Below are 17,350 nucleotides of genomic sequence, written 5' to 3' on the forward strand. Positions count from 1 at the left end.
GTGTGCCTGTGTTAGGAAAGATTAACGTGGGTGGAGGTAAAACTTCAGTTCACAGGAGCTCAATTCTGATGTCGGAGGAAAAAAGCTGACGAATCTGCAAAAGTAAGAGTTTTAATGTGGATCTCTTTCTTTCCCATAATGCTTTGAGGCCTTGGATTAAAGCAACGCATCTTTTAACCCACCAACATCATCGTTCAGCTTTTCTTTATCCGAGTCGACAGACTTCCTGTTTTCACCTGGAACAACCAGACTCAAGTTTCTGGAACTTCTGAATAAGATGCTCGGCTTGTGTGCACGTCTTTCCTGACGGCCCCAGACAGAAGGAACCAAAGATGCCCCAGGATAAAGAGGACTGAACCACTGTCTGATTCTGGGCCGTAGCTTTTATTTAATGACGTCAGGAGTCAGATTCCTCAGACAGACACAGGTCGGCTGCGCGTCTAATGCAGCTGCGCCGCTGCAGCCGCAGGAATCTTCACGTCCACCGGAGACTCCAGCTCCTGGAGACAGAAACCCCACAGATTACGTCACAGCATCCAGTTTTAAATGATTCCTCTGGGCTTCTGCTGGCGTCACGGAAGCTCAGGCGTCACCTCCGTCTCTGCATCCGAGTGTTCGTGCGGCAGGTGCATGTTGGCCATCAGGGTCTCCTTGTCCGTCGAGCTGCTCCTGGTGGAATTCCAGCCTCTCCTGTTAAAGCCGGAGTCACATTTTAGCTGCAGGCTCAGAACAAACCGCAGCACGTTTGTCTTTGGCACCTTTTACTGTAAAGCAGAGCAGCAGCCAGCAGCAGGACCACGAGGACCAGGAGGACCAGGACCACGGAAGTGTGGCTCCTCGGATGCCCGCCGAGTTGGCAGGACTCTCCTCCGTAACCGTCCGTACACAGACAGCTCACGCTGCTCCCCACGGTGACACAGGTGCCGTGACCGTGGCAGCGCTGGACGCCACATGACGGCGAGTCCAAAAGAACCGAGTTCCTCTGGCTGTTCACGTGAGCTGGGGTGGAAACCTCTGGGGTGGCAGAGCTTGTGTTTGGACCTGAAGGCAGTTGGGGGGGGGGGGCAGACAAGGGGGCTAACGTTAGCTTAGCTACCTCAGGATAACTTTCTCCACCACGAAGTTTCCCGTGAAACTCACAGTCCAGTTCGTCCGAGTGGTCGGGACAGTCCACGCGCCCGTCGCACAATCTGCTGCTGGGGATGCACTTGCTGCCATCAAAGCAGGACTCCTCTCCAGAGGGGCATCTGGGCAGGTGTGAACAGGAAGTGGTATTGATAGTCATGGAGCCACGCCCACACGCACACCTCCGTCCTCCAGGATAGGCCAGGCACAGCTGTGCACACCCACCGTTGCTGGTGGAGCACTTGTTGGTTCCTGTGGGATCATAAGAACCACCATCGGGGTTTCTCCCTGTATCACGCGACCCTGTGGCCATAAAACTAAAACATTCACATTCGTTCTGGCCCTAGATTCCAATAAAAAACTTCCCTCCTTCCCACAGCCACAACTCAGCAGGCGAGGGAGAAATTCCTGCCTGAGACGAACCGGCTGATTAGATGCTTTTGTATTATAAAGAAAACAAAACGAGCACATCTGAACGCTCAGGTGATGGTGAAACTGGTTCCAGGAAGCCGCTGGCGAATTGGCACAGGGGGCTGGATCAAACACTTGATGAATGGCTTCCCTCCACCGTAGCCTCCAGGAGCTGTTATTTTCATGCCACCATCATATTTTCCATGCGTCACCCTGAACATTTCTGCTGGGTGACCCAACTGTTTTCAAGCTTAACTGGCGTCATGCAGAGAAACGTTCCTACCAGACTGGCTGCTGGTGCTGTAGGCTCTGACTTCCACCAGGCTGGTCTTCATCTCAAACCACAGCTGGTTGGGCTGCAAGCCGTCACTGAACCACAGTTTGGTTACATCTGCAGTATAAAAGCACAAAGAATCCCTGAAAACATTAAAAGAAACCTGAAGATTCTGGATCAGAAACAATTCAGACCTGTCACACAACCTTTCCTGATTCCAGATTGATGGCGCGACGGTTACTGCCGCTGCTACAGCGCCCCCTGCTGCCCAGAGGGCAGAAGCGCCGCTGAACAGTGCTCGTGTCCTCACCTTGGTGCCGGGTGGCCCAGACGAGGAGGTTCTCAGTGTGAGTGAAGGAGAGCAGCCGGCCTGGTCCCGTTTTATGCTGTTTATATCTTGAGCCGTCCAGTCCGATAGAGCTGATCACACCCTCGACTGAAGCACAACAGTGTCACCACAGAAGGGGACAGACCAGCACCGAGCCGCTGCCTGCTCACCAGTATCAGCCCAGTAGATCACCGTTCCCTCACTGGAAAAGGACAGAGAGCCAGGCAGGCTGCTCTTGGTCCACAGCACACCTTTGTTACGTCCATCCATCCAGGAGCAGACCACCTCTGCCTGGTTCCTCCCACCCGCCATCACTGCTGTGAAGCACAGCCATCCTGAGGGGGGGTGCACAGCAATGGAGGTGATGCCCTGAGGGGGGATGAACAAGGAGCCTTTTAGCAGGAGCAAACAACTATTTGGATAATCCAAGAGGAAGCTCGGTAAAACTGAGGACAGGGAAATCCCCCACCACCATCGTGGAGGCGTGCAGCAGCGCAGCCGTGTGGCCGTCGGCCCGGGACGTCACGTGTAGATCTGGCTTCTTGATGCTGCTCCAGTACAGGTTAGAGGTCACCCAGTCCACCGCCAGAGCTGCGACCGAGTCGTCCTGACAACATGGAGACAACGCGTTCACTTCCATGGAAGGTTTACAGAACTTTTCCAGGTGTGCTTGATAAGATTGGACCCTTTTTGCAGAGCTTGGGACAGATTCTTGGAATGTCATGACATCACGAATCAAATCTCAGATCTTGATAACCTACATGGTTTTTTTCTTTAGGGCAATAAAAGGTCAAACAAAAAGAAAAAAACAAAGCTGCTGATTCCCACCATCAGCTTGAGGATTTGTCCAGCAGGAGTGAGTCCCTCTCTGGACCTGGAACCACCCAGTTTTAGCAGATTCACTCCCTGTTGAGGATCTGCCACATATATCAAAAGGTTCTGGAAGATCAGGTCCAGTCCTGATGCCCCAGTTACCCCAGGGATGACCAGTTGTTTGTTAGTGGGCATTTTCTTCTGGGCAACACTCTCCTGAAGCATCGTCTGCAGATAAATCTGAGGCAAGAAGAAAAGAAATGAGCGAACAGGAGAGGACAGCCATAACCCAGTGGTGCACCCAGAACATTCACCTGGTAGAGGACGGAGCGAGTCAAAAGCAGGATGAAAGATGACTCCTTAGGCATCGAGCACGTGATCCTGTCCGGGGAAAGCATCATCCCTTTGGGACACCGACACACAGCTGTAGCCCCGTGACCTCCAGAGGCTCCAGACCCGGGTGGCGGTGCTGGGGCCAACAGGCAGAGGTGGGAGCAGCGCCGCTGGTCACAGGGGTTGGAACGGACTTGCTGGGAGAGCTCATGCATCACCTGGAGAAAGTGGCTCATTTAGATTTAAGGTCGTCGAGCTGATCTCAGAGGCCATTTTAAGCTGCTGACTATGAACAACAAAGAGGAGGATTTACATATTTATGTGACTATTGTGGACATCACTTGAGTTTTCTTCACAACCAGAAGAACCTCCAAAGCACCTTCAGAACAATTCCACTCACTTTCAGTCCAAACGGCTGCCCTGGTCTCTTCAGCAGAACCTTTTGATCTTTGCCGGTGTTCTTGTCAGCCGAGCGAATGGTTCTTCTTTTGGTGTCGGACCAGAACACTCTGTCGTTAAAGACCGCTACAGAGAACGGGTTTGGCGTTTCAGCCAACTGCAGGATCTATTGTGACAAAGCAAGAGATCAAGGTCGAGGACCAGAACACCTCTCCAAAACTAGTCCGTGGATTTGACACTTTGGATTTGACCAGAAAATACAGAATAGACTTTAAAATACCTTTCTGACCTACCAGGTCCTCTGGAAGCTAATGGCACCCTAAAAACGTAGTTAGCGATTCTATAGCTAGTCATTATTTAACCGAAGCTAATACTCAGAACTGGATCAGTTACAAGGATTAGCATCATCTCAGTTATGCTGCTACAGGTTATCTGTCATTGTTTGAAGATGTTGACTGAAGTTTTCTTGTGTAGTTTTGGACTCATTTATTCATCTGCAGGTATCACTGCCTCTAAAGACCATGCTGACCACCGCTTTAGCATAATTACAAACGCTGCTCTACCTAAGCTCTTTGGTGGTGCGTTTATTCCTCCCCTCTTCAGATATTTGCCCCTTCTTTACCCCTTTTCCTCCTCATATGGGGTGACCCTTTCAGCAGTAGGGTCGCCCCATATGAGCCTGATCCTGTTCAAGGTTTCTCCAGAGCTTCTGTCAACTTACTTGAGACACTCTTATTTGTACCGGACGCTCAATGAAGCTGAACTGAAGGGGACATTGAAGTTCTCGTGCTTCTTACCTTGATGTCATCTCCATCCAGAGAGGTTGAGCCAATGCAGCGCAGTTTCTCATCAGCCCAGTACACCCTGTTGTCCAGGAAGTCGTAGGCCAGACTGACCGGCCAGCTCAAGTCTTTGCTCACCACGACCTCCCTCTTTGATCCGTCCATCCCTGAACGCTCAATCTGAGGAGTGCTGCCAGTCTCAGACCACAGCATCAGCCTGACAACAGTAACGAGGAAACACAGTCTAATTAACAGTGAATAAAAATGAATGTGATCCTTCAGATTACCCCAGGTGTGGCAGAAGGACCAGGGAGCTGGGCTGTTCCAGATCTTCACCCAGAGCCACGGTATAGCTCTGAGATCGCACCGTCAGGTCGCTGAGCTTCACAACCAGAATCTGGCCCACCAACCCATCCGCCCAGTACAGGTTCTGACCAATCCAGTCCACAGCAATAGAATCTGACTTCACCCCTGTAAGCAGACCTTACATGAGCTTTGAAATATGTTTCAACACCCCAGAAACAGTTTTAGCGCCATTATTCAGACAAAATGCATGTTTTAGAACATGTACCTTTGATGAGCGTTCCTCTGCTGTTTGGGTTCTTTATGTCAGCCCAGCGAATGCTCTGGTAATCTGGGCTGAGCCAGTAAACTCTCTGCTGGGCCCAGTGGTAGTCCAGTGAGAAGACGGGCCGACTGACAGAGGACAGAAGGTTCAGGCTGCCGCTGTGGACGCCCAGCAGCCACAGCTCGGACTGCACCGACGCCAGGAGCAGAGGCTCATCTGGAGGAATATTAGGTTTAAGAACATTTCAGCTTTTTTAGAAGGTTTTTGGTCACCTCTAAAAATCAAACTGAGCAGAAATGCGTCACGTGACCAGGTTGGTTCAACAAATGCCTGCACGAGGACCTTTTGTCTTGCAGCTTTTGTTGTCCGGCTCCAGGTAGAAGTCGGGATGGCAGTGACAGACGTAGGACCCGGGTGTGTTCAGGCAGATGTGTTTGCATACTGTGTGGGACATCTCATTACATTCGTCTATGTCCACACAGGACAGAGCGCTGGAGTGCAGCCTGAACCCTGCAGCACAAGAGCACCTCTGCAGGAGTAAACAAAGAAAAAAAAACAAGGTTTTCAAGTCAACAGGAATGAGTTGAACACACGTTCCAGGATGTTAAACCTTTATGTACAGCTAATGACATGAAGATGTTCTGGTAGTAGGGGGAGGCCTGAACACCTTCAGAGCATTGCCCAGGTACCCTTGAGCAAGGTACCGAACCCACAAATGCTCACATAGGGCCCTGCGGTGAACGCGCGACCCTGCCGTCGCCCATTGTGTTCCCTCCCCATGACTCCGAAAGGGATAAAGAAGATGGAAGGAAGGAAGATGACAAGATGAGACACGGCCACAAACAAGTTCAGGCTGGTACCACAAGACCAATTCAGCTGGGTACCAACCGGTCCTTCTGGGGTGCTGATGCAGTGTTGTTCACACCGAGGAGCCGACGGGCTGGAGCAGCTGTCCTCGTCACATCCCGGACCCTCGTCGGAATTGTCAACACAGTTGGTGAAGCCGTTACACACCAGCCAGGGATTCAAACACTCGCCACTACCACACTGGTACAGGTGGGAGGCGCAACGTCTCCGACTACCTGTGAGCAAGAAGACGCGTTCAGGGTCAAACCGATGCACACATGGCGGCGTCTCATGGTTAGAGAGTTACACAAGAACCCAAGTAGCTCACATTTGTACTCGTCCACTCCGTTGCGACAGTCCTCTCTGCCATCGCACCTCCAGAACAGAGGGATGCACTGACTGCTGTCGCCACACTGCCACTGGTATTTCCTGCATTTGGCTGGTGGCACCTCACAGTTCTGATTCAGACGAGGAACCATCAATGGAAAATGATACATTCTTAATGTCCAGGTTGGCCTCATTTCCCTGGTCTTCACCTTCTCGTCCGAGCCATCCTTGCAGTCGTCCTCACCGTCACAGAGCCACTCTTTCTGCAGACACTCATGGCTGTTTGGACATCTCAGCTGTGCTGGGCAACGAGGAGGTCTCGCACAATCCACCTCATCAGAATGGTCGCTACAGTCCGGGTATCCGTCACATCTCAGACCCTCAGAGACACACTGGCCACTGGCACAGCGATACTGGTGACTCCCACAAACAACCAAACCTGACGGGGAAAAAGGTGCCGTAATTTCCAGACTATGAGCCGCTACTTTTTTCCTACACTTTAAACACTGCGGCTTATTTATGTTTTTTTTCGTGGCGCACTATCACAACTATTGTGAATCAGTCATTTTTACTAAACCCTCATCAACATGGAAAATACTAGAAGAAAAGCATATGATGCGACTTTTAAGTTAAAAGCGATCACTCTGGCGGCTGAAGAAAGAAATCGAGCTGGCGCGCCTAATCTTGGCATTACGGTAATCAATGGTGAGAAGGTGGAGACGCCCGCATGAAGAACTGATCCAAAGCAAAAAGAGGACAAAAGCTTTTAGACGTAAACATCGCAGGTGGCCCGAGCTTGAGAAGGTTCTGGAAGACTGGGTCAACGAGCTTGAGAAGGTTCTGGAAGACTGGGTCAGCACACAGAGAGCAGGCGGCCGCGGGGTTTCCGCCGTACAAATCAGACGGAAGGCAAAAGCAATCGCCACCGCCATGAAAATAGATTTTAGGGGTGAGCCATCGGGGAGTTTTAGATTGTTCATTGTTTGAGTAAAAAAGCATAAGGTAATTTGTGTGTCGCTGATACAAACGTATATTTCAAGGTAGCTGCATTACAGACACCGTTAGAAAAAAAGCATTTACCGGTAGAATATATTTATGTTGCTAAGTGGATTAAATTTAAAGAAAAGTAAAGAAATCCTGACGTGATAAAATTTGGATTTAAGGTCTCTGTATAAACAGAGTGGCTGTTGTTTCTGACCTGTCTGTCGCTCGTCAGTGACTCGTCTCTCACGGTAATAAAAACATCCACCGGTACTAAATGTTTTTCATATTACTACGAGGGATACCTGCGGCTTAAAACCCGGTGCGGCTTGTTTAAGTACAAAATTGATTTTCTTTCTAAAATTAGATTATGCGGCTTTGAATCAGGTGCGCGCTGTAGTCCGGAAATTACGGTAATTTGATGGAAAACTCTTCGCAGTGATATTTCAGATGCGATCCGTCATCACCTACCACACTTCTCCTCATCCGAGCCATCGGCGCAGTCTCGCTCACCGTCACACAGGAAGTTTTTTGGGATACAGCGAGTTTTGTTATCACAGTGCTGGTGGCAGCCGTCGGGTAGAGTCTGACAATCCAGTTCATCCGATCGGTCCTGACAGTCGCTCTTCCCATCGCACACCTGCCCTTGTGGGATGCACCGGTTGCCATGAGCACACTGGAACTGAGCTGGGACAGGACACAGCCTCTTACATATGCCTTAATTAAACCTAATCTAATTCCACGTTTACAGCAATCTTTCCAATCTACCACCGACCTGCTTCGCAATGTGAAGCACATCCTTTTTCATCCGACCCGTCCCTGCAGTCGTACTCGCCATCACACACGTGCGTGTACATGACACACTCTAGGCCGTCATTACAGGGCTTGAAGCCACTGCGGCATCTCAGCCGGGTCACTGTGGGGCTAAACCCAAATGCCGAAGCTTAAAAGGGTAAAAAAAAAAAAAGAGATAAGTACGACACGTGCATGCACAGTTCTGTTGACAAACAGGAAACGCACCACTACAATCAACAAACATCGTATGTAGGCTTACAGAGCTCGCTGCGACAGAGCTTCTCATCCGAACCGTCAGGACAGTGAACGTGACCGTCACAAACTTTCATTCTCAGAATGCACATCGTCCCATCAGCACACAAAAAGTCATCTAAAAAGAAAAGTCTTTACAGCTTCAATTTTTAACGACGAGCCTCACTAAACGGTGGCGCTATGACCCACCCTGATTTCTACACACAACCACACAGTTGAGTTCATCCACTCCATCAGGACAGTCTCTGTGTCCATCACACAACTGCTGCTGGGAGATGCACTTGGACGTATTGGGACACAGGAAAGACGGACTGGTGCAGGTCGACGCCGTTGTGCCAGCACGAACAGGAACTGCAATTGGAAACCAAAGTGGTGACGCTCAACAGCACAACTGCCCTCAACTCAACGGCGCCGCCATAAAAATCCCTACCGCAGCCGACCTCATCCGTGCCGTCCGGACAGTCTCTTTCTTCATCGCACACAAATTTTTTGGGAATGCAGCGGCTCCCATCAGCACAGCGGAACTCGCAGCTCCTGGGAGGCCGTATACAGTTTACCTCATCGGACTGGTCCCGACACTGCGGCCTCCCATCACACACCTGAGCCTGAGGGATGCACGTCTTTCCATAAGAGCACTGAAATTCACCTGAGACAGAGCACAGATAAAAGGTGGAAATATGAGAATTCAACAGGTTAGATCACAGGTGTTGAAACCCAAGCCTCCAGGGCCACAACCCATCCGGGTTTTCTGCCCTACCAGGTAAAAGACTTTCACCTTGGTTCCTACTTGCCTCAGTGGAAGCCGTTTTCTCCCCCGGGGGTCAGAAAACTCAGCTGTGGGTTTCAACACCTGTGGCATTTAAAGAGTGACTCTAATGTGATCAGAAGGGTTGATTTAAAACGTAGGTTAAAACAACCTGGTTTGCAGGTTTCTGGGCATCTGAGCTCATCTGATCCATCCAAACAGTCTGTTTCTCCATCACATACGTGACTGAACAGAACGCACTCTTTGCCATCATCACAAAGCTTTGCACTCCGCTGACACTGCAGCGCCTCCTTTGGGGCAGTCGACAGCAGCACGCTGGGACAGTTACCCTCATCAGATCCATCTGGGCAGTCTGTCCGTCCATCACAGAACTGGGCTGGACTGATGCAAAGAGAAGAACCTGGACACAGGACTGAAGGACTGGTGCAGGGGGGGGTGACAGGTAAAGGGGATTCTTTTGAGGAGGCTTCAACAGTGGGGGGTTTAGGCTCATCTGAAAAAAGGCACAAGTACTTAATGAACAACCACCATCCAGAAACTTATCCTTGACTTCCCCAAACAGTCACTGCCTTGTTTTGCTCAGAGATGAATCATCAGTAGCCACAGAAACTCACCACATCCTTCTTCATCCGATCCATCCCGACAGTCTCTCTCTCCATCACAAACATGGCTGAAGAGGACACACTGTGTCCCGTCTCTGCACATTCTGGAACCTCTGCGACACTTCGGGCCTCTTGTTTGATCCGTGTGTAGAGCTACGCTGGGACAGGACATCTCGTCTGAGCCGTCGGAGCAGTGAGAGCGGCCGTCACAGACGAGACTCTTGGGGACGCAGCTGCGATGATCTTTACAGAGAAAATCAGCTGAGGAGGAGAAATTTAGGATGAAAAACAACAACTGAGCTTTAGAGCAATCAGCTGCAATGACAAATATGTGGCAAAAAAAGGCTGAAGAGCATCAAGATTTAAGACTTACACTTTGTTGGACACTGTTGCACACAGTTGTCTTCATCATAGCCATCGGGACAGTCCTTAAAACCATTGCAAATTTGGTTTGGAGAAATGCAGACGTGTGGAGACGTCCGAGGACAAAGCAGATGGGAGGTTCTGCAAGCCGGCACAGCCGCGGCAGCTTTTGGTGGATTAGTGGTTTGTTCTGGAGCAGCAAGGAAAATATAGCCGGAATGACACTACAAACCAGAAGCAACAGTTCATTCATGCTTTACCAAACTCACCACATCCCTGTTCATCCGAGCCATCCTTACAGTCCAGCTCGCCGTCACACACATGTCGGTGTAAAACACATTCCCTGCCATCGTCACACAGCTTCGATCCCATTCGACACCTCGGAACTTTTGCCTGCGCTGAAAGTGCTGTGACGGATGGACAGTTAACCTCGTCCGAGCCGTCGTGACAGTGAGGACGACCGTCACACACAAGATTCCTGGAGATGCAACCACCGCCATCCTGGCACCTAAAGTCCTCTGGGTTCGTTGGTTAAAAAACAGAAAGGCATAAGTAACGTTACAAGGCATCAAATAATGAATCCAGCGTGTGGAATTGTGGTATTGGTGTTGCACCTTTGGACAGACATGTGGTCGTGCAGGACTCTTCGTCATCTCCATGGCGACAGTCCTGGATGCCGTCACACAGGTGAGCGTGTGAGACGCAGACTGATGAGCGTCGGCACAGCACAGACGGTTCAGCGCAGGCGGGAGTTTGGGGAACTACAGAAAAAGTTACGTCTCAAACATTTGCTTCATGTGAATGCAATCAACTTCCCCCTTAATGACGTGTGTGACATGTCGGGACCTGCATGGACGCCCTTGAGTGTTGCGAGGACCCCCGACACTTGACCTCGCTCCACTGTGGTTTGTAAAACGCTCTCATCTCGCCGGTCCCACAGAGTAATCACGTCACCAGAATAGGACAAGATGAAGGGCTCCATGGCAGCCATGACTGACCCTGAAATGTTCCATCTCCTACCAGCATGGCGGCTTCTCTCCTGCTGCAAACTCAAAGTCATGAAACCTGTAAAGAATCCAGAACATAAACACAGACCGCCAAACTTACACCTGCCTGAAGTGGAATTTTGACATTTTGGTGGACAGGTTCTCACCAACCTGCGAATTTTGAATTCCAGAGCAGACTGTTCGCCTTGAGGTCAAAGGCGACGTTTCCTATGACCTCTCCAGATAGGTGCAGCAGCTCCGTGGCTCGGCCTCCCGTCACACTCATGACAATAAGTCGATTGTGTTCCAGCCACAGGATGGTTCCTCTCAGCCAGTCCAGATGCAGGTCTTGGATTTCCTCCGTTGTGCTGTACAGCTGTTGTGAGTACTGACCATTGACCGTGGTGCTACCGATGATGTCGCGCTTAAATGACACCCAGTAAATGTTTCCTTTCTTCTGGTCCACTCTTATCAAGCAAACTATAACATGAAAGAAAGACAATAAAGTTTATTCCATGTAATTTCCGAGAATTTACTTCTGTGACATGTCAGCGTGGTCGCTTCAGTCATTAAAAGAAAATCAAAGCAAGAATCAAAATGTTTACCTGGAACAGGAGTTGGGACCACCTCAGTCTTAACCTGGGTCAGACTGGCACGCTGGATATGACCAGTCAGGTTGGCCCAGTACAGCCAGTCTGCGTTCCAGGCCAGATCGAAGGACAGGATGCCATCATGAGTGGCAAACAGATGGGTCTCACTGGACCCTCCTTCTCTAAACTCCAACTTGATGACACTATCCCTGGTTGCATAAATAAAGCTCGGATCTGTTAGACAGAGATTCCGAGTTTTATTAAATAATTCAGTAGGCGATCAATTCCCAATTTAGTGCAGCTACCAAAAGTCTGGACGGGCACCTGAGACCTAAACGAATCAAACTTACATTCACATTTGTCATTCAGAAACAGCATTTTGTAATTTGCACAGCTGCAGGTGAATCCAGTGGAGCTCCTTTTAGTCAACAGGCAGAGCTGACAGGGAGCAGGTGAACATGCAGAAGGACCTGATGGATGAAAACCACCGTGATCAAACACAAATGTGGATCACACCTTCAGTAAAAAGGGAGTCAGAAGAAACACTGTGAGGAGGACATTGCCTTCAGGACTGGTGGGAATACCTGGGGGCTGCTGTAGTGGGTGGTACACAGCCAGCACGGGCAGCTCGGCTTTGGAAAGGAACCTTTTTTGGTCTGGGTGTTTCTGTGAAACCTGCCACAGGCCTTCACGGTCGACCCAGTAGAAGAAGCTTTCAAACACGGCCAGGCTGAAGGCCAATCTTCTCCTGAACAGTCCTGTGAAAGACTGACGGGCAGTTCCGTCTGTCCTCACCGTCTCTATAGACTGAAGGGAGAGAGTGGAATTTAAACCTTCCACAGCATCCTTGAGATTTATACAAATACAGCAGGAAGCAACCAAGATCCACAGAGACGCGTTCCCGCTCCTCTCCAACTGTTCACACCTCCTTGATGTCACTGATCCAGTAAAGCCTCCGAGCAGCCACGTCAGCAGACAGGCTATGGGCTGCCTGAGCCGTGAGCACAGCCAGGGACCTTCTCTCAGAACCGTCCATCCAGGACCTCTCTAACGTCACGCGATCAAGGCGGTAGGCGTCCATCCAGAACATCAGACTGGGGAAAAAAATAAATCTAAATGTTTGCCGGCCCATTCCAACAGTGCAAATTATTCACAGAAATGTATCAAATGAACCTCTCCACAGGTATGAGCACCAGACCAGATGGGCTGATGTTTTCCTTCAGCACCACGGTGAAGCTCTTCCCATCAGCCGCCTGCATGTAGATCGACTTAGTCTTCAGATTGGCCCAGAACAAGTTCCCGTTCAGCCAATCACAGGCAAGACCACTTATACCTGGTTCACCTGGTGATAATCATGAACACTTTAGCTCAGACACCATCTGCTGAACAACTCCCACCAAAGCAGACGTCTAAATTCCAACCGAGCTAACCAGCATATAGCGCGATAGCGTGCTGTCCAGAACTCCGGTAAATGCTGCCGCGGTCGTCAGCCCAGTAGTACCATCCTCGAGCAACATCAAAGGCCAGAGCCACGGGGTCAGACTCCAGAGTCTGAATGAGTTCCACCTGTCCAGACTTCACATTGAGCAGCACCGCTGAGTTCCTCTGTAGAGTCAGCAGTCTGACAGCAGCACCTGGACACATGGGGACATTCCCATCACCTGCAGAATGTGTTCCATTATTCAGGAGGAAAGCTAAAGAGCTTCTCAACCATTGGCATCGTTCCGTCGTTATCGCAAGTCTTTTAAAATGCTAATTACTGCCGTGTCCATGTTTGAAGTTCCACCATTGATCTCCTCAAAACTTTTATCTGCAGCTTTTGTCATTAACTAGCTTCTTTCATCCATGGTGCTGAAGAGCCACTAATGTTTGCTCCAAATGCACCTCTTGATGGTTCTGGTTTGATCTTTAAAGAGGACGAAACTGAAGTCAGAGCAGTGTTCTGGATCAAGACGAGGACGCGTCAGCAGCAACCGACCTGAGTTATCAGCGTTGGAACACGAACAAAATGGATGACGCACTTAACCCAGAACCATCCGTCTCCAGGGAACTTTCATCATTTCATTAGTTTATGTTAATCCACCAAGATCATGTCGATTTGAATCATATTTCATTTTATCGTGTCAATATTAAGTTCACTTTTCCCCTCAAACATTTTAGGACCCAATGGAATATAAATTGGATTCCTCCAGACATCATTTTCCAGTACATTCTAAAAGGTTGGTCCATTCTTGGCGGACAGGAAACGTCCGTCTTTTACCTGCAGCCACACACACGGCGTTCTCTTCCAGTCTGAACCCCTCTTTACAGCGACAGTGGTACGATCCAACGGTGTTGATGCAGTGATGCGCGCAGGGAGCAGAGGGTGGTGCACATTCATTCACGTCTGAAGACAAAACATTCCACTCAAAAACACAAGTCTGGAAATGGCAAATTGTAAAATCAAAAGACCCCTGACGACAACGACGCTCGCCATCTCCATTTCATGCCGCACACCTTCACAGACGGCTCCATTAGAGGAGAGCTTGAATCCACCTGGGCAGAGACACAGAGCCCCCCAGTCTTTATCCACACACTCGTGGCTACAGCCACCATTCTTCAGTGAGCAGGTCTTTCCTGTGGACAAGCATCAGACACAGAAATACCATCTTCCACCATTTGAGGTAATTCTATGAGTAATAAATGCTAACAGTTTTTAGCCTACCACAGGTCACAGGTTCGTCACTGCCATCTGAGCACTGCACCTCTCCATTACACAGGTCTCCAGCAGTCAGACACATTCCCTGAGGACAACGCCAACTATCCTCCCCACACACACCTGTCAGGACATACAATTAGGAGCATGCCCCCCCACTTTTTTTTTTTTTAGGACTGTGGGTTTTAAAAATCATTTCTAACCACAGCCCATTTCATCCGAGTGGTCCAGGCAGTCTTCCACTCCATCACAGCGCAGCTCTTTGGGGATACAGAGGCCATTTGTGCAGCTCCAGTCAGAATTCAAACAGCCGTCAGAGCGTGGACAGTCGTCTTCGTCCGAGCCGGTCGGACACTGCATCTGTCCATCACAGCGGGCCGATGTGTTGACACAACCTATGGTACCCACGCACGAGAACTGGCCTCGTGGGCATTCAGAAAAGCCTGCAGGAGACACGGGAAGCAGGAAAAAGAAGAAGAATTTGTTGGATTTTCCTTTTAGTCTAAAAAACAGTGGATGCTACAAATTAAGCTCAGATTTTGGCAAACGAGACAGAAAACTCTGCAGTATTTTCAGACAGACCAGCACAATCCATTTCATCCGATCCGTCCAAGCAGTCTCGGGCGCCGTCACATCTCCAGATATGTGGGACGCAGCCTCCATCATCACACTGCCACTGGCTTTGGAGGCAAACCCATGGTTGACCTACCAGAAAAGAAAATGGAACTAAAATCAGGATCACGGGAACTTCATATCAGTCTCAACATTAACTGCAGAATGGATGATGGAACTGCAGTTCTGCATCATCATTGGAGTCCTTCATGTGAAGGAGAAAAACACTGATAAACACAGACTGAGGAGAGTTGATTGGTGACAAATCCTGCACACAATTAGAAAAACCAGCACTTAAACACTTTACAGTGGCGAAATTATGAGTGAAACTACATTAAAGAAAAAGTCTGACAAATACGTGAGCAGAAAAAAGGCCTTAAAAAGGCATTAAAAAGTCTGAAAGCGTTAATTGGGATTTAGCGGTGCTAACAAGCTAGCTCCTTCCTGAAGGTCCTTTTAAGGCAATTCGGTTCATTCCCTTTGATTAAGTTTGCCTACAAAGAACTACATCATTAAAAACAAGTAATATAATCCGAAGCTGCCTAAAACGACGACCCTAATGAAACAGTGAGATGTTTGGTTCGATGACGCAGGTGAAGCGACCCTCGCGACCCTCAACTCCCGCCTCTTTAATCAAACTACGTCGCTGTTGTCGTTCAATTCGAGCGCGTGGAGCAGCTGAAGCCGCCTTTTACCTGGGTTCGGACGCAGAGTCGCCAGGAAAACCCAATAAAGGACTTGTTGGCGGAGGTCCATTGCGGCCCGCGCGACGTCTCGTGGCAAACGCGGGTCACCTGAGCGGAAACGCGCTTATCAGCTGGCACGCGCTTGCTTTAATTTCGGTTACCTGGTTACCGTTGATTTAGATACTTTAAAAGTTCACATCATCCGCGTCTTTCATTTCCAAATGTGTTTGACAACAAGTAAAAAACAACTTTATTTTAGATTTTCTTTATTTTATCAAACAGTTTTATTACCGTCATCACGCGAAAAAACATCTTTTTATGGGTCACGTGAACCCAAAGGAACATCAGAATTCACCTTTAATGTTGAAGAACGGATTTAAACATAAACTGAAACATATTCTGAGAAAAAAGAATATTAAAAGAATATTATTCTCACATTGATATCCTGCGTAATTTGGACAAACTATGCGCTTTTACGCATGGATGTACAGTACATTGTCCACTTTAAACAATTAAAAGCATTTAGGAGATATATTGTCCATATATAAGTTAGAATGTCCATATATAAGTTTGAATCCAATTCAAAATGACTTCTTTTGTCGAAATATTCAGAAAACTAAAATATAATGTAAAATGTAAATAGATTTCCGACAAGATTCTTTAGGGGTGTAATATAGCCATGGAAAGATTAAAAAACACAGGAGTTTCTATCACCTAAAGAAAATGTAGTTTTTCATTTTACGACAGGATGATATTTAGCATCAGACAAACAACAGGTCATGAGTTCAATGTTGGGACGGTAAAAATGTTCTAAGAAGACAACAAAAGCTGATGTTAACGAGACCCCTTTGTTCTTTTCATTGATTTTAACATATCAAACAGGAAGAAAGGCCTTATAAAGTCTCTGTCTGCGTTTGATTTTTTTAATGAGCATCGATCCTCACCCTCGTTAATGTGCCTTTTAACACTTTCATTATATTTACATGTCAGCATCACTCCATCAGAGCTGGAGTCTAATTAAAAGTGTGTATGTTATGAAACTCTGACGTCATTGTCAAAGTTGTAGCATATAATCAAACATTATTGTAGCAAGTCTACAGATTTATTAATTATTATATAGGAATTTTAAAAATTAAAATCTTAAATGAAACAGCTTGAAACAGCTTATTGTGATTATCATTACTCTCATCGTCATTATTATTGTTGTTGTTATTGTTGTGCAACACAGATATATCGTAACGCATACCACACGTCACAGAAAGATTTCTTCTACGCGTCAATGTAACAGTGCATCAAATTGTTCTGAAGATATTTGCGTGCTCCGTTTGAAAAGGTGGATGAGTCCTAACAGGCTCCTAACAGCTCGCTGAAAGTCGTTTTTCTGATTAACTCCCGTGTTGCGTCCCGATTAATCACCGCGCAGTTGTGCAGCTCGTAATCTCCTTAACTAATATTATTGTCCGCGCTCTTATCAAAAGCATCTGTAATATACAACACAACAACGCCCGGAGCTGCGGGCTGTTGAGCTGTTCACGCCTCGGCCTCTACAAAGGCGCGCTGGTTTCGATTAACAACAAGCTTGTCACTTTTAATTCTTTGAGCGCCTCCGTGGATCACACGCACGCCCCCCCCAGACGTTTGACACTTCGCTTCTAAGGACCTGAGGAGAGGGGCGTGTATAAAACCCAGGTCCAGCATCTCACCTGCACCATTTCTGAGCAGCACACGTGGAGTTATGAGGGGACTGAATATGGAGTTTTCGCTTGCGCTTTTTCTTCTTGTGGATTTGGTTCTGGGTGCGCAGCCCCATGCTGGG

At 48.5% G+C, this 17,350-nt stretch overlaps 1 protein-coding gene across 2 annotated transcripts; it reads right to left on the bottom strand.

The window, feature by feature from the left end:
- Positions 1-363: 363 nt before the first annotated feature.
- On the bottom strand, positions 364-15,648 carry LOC130516835 (low-density lipoprotein receptor-related protein 2-like). Of its 2 annotated transcripts, none has more exons than XM_057018141.1 (42): positions 15,544-15,648; positions 14,819-14,941; positions 14,440-14,679; positions 14,246-14,359; positions 14,038-14,157; positions 13,802-13,927; positions 12,972-13,175; positions 12,715-12,883; positions 12,467-12,635; positions 12,126-12,348; positions 11,892-12,011; positions 11,557-11,775; positions 11,123-11,431; positions 10,812-11,030; positions 10,580-10,726; positions 10,235-10,483; positions 9,976-10,155; positions 9,615-9,863; positions 9,152-9,493; positions 8,665-8,880; positions 8,424-8,585; positions 8,242-8,352; positions 7,963-8,130; positions 7,659-7,874; positions 6,416-6,645; positions 6,208-6,337; positions 5,922-6,115; positions 5,376-5,562; positions 5,037-5,249; positions 4,753-4,936; positions 4,481-4,682; positions 3,685-3,849; positions 3,266-3,502; positions 2,967-3,191; positions 2,611-2,745; positions 2,309-2,507; positions 2,121-2,246; positions 1,820-1,927; positions 1,141-1,377; positions 759-1,041; positions 594-690; positions 364-500 (listed from the first exon to the last, which is right to left on the bottom strand). In XM_057018141.1, the coding sequence occupies exons 1-42, from the start codon at positions 15,602-15,604 to the stop codon at positions 441-443; spliced, it is 7,668 nt and encodes a 2,555-aa protein (XP_056874121.1). In that variant the 5' UTR covers positions 15,605-15,648; the 3' UTR covers positions 364-440. The 2 variants fall into 2 exon arrangements, with proteins under 2 accessions (XP_056874121.1, XP_056874120.1); XM_057018140.1 differs by having other exon boundaries at positions 2,608-2,745.
- Between the last annotated feature and the right edge of the window lie 1,702 nt (positions 15,649-17,350).

The sequence above is a fragment of the Takifugu flavidus genome, chromosome 20 (genome assembly GCF_003711565.1).
Source record: "Takifugu flavidus isolate HTHZ2018 chromosome 20, ASM371156v2, whole genome shotgun sequence".
In the NCBI taxonomy this organism is placed as follows: domain Eukaryota; kingdom Metazoa; phylum Chordata; class Actinopteri; order Tetraodontiformes; family Tetraodontidae; genus Takifugu; species Takifugu flavidus.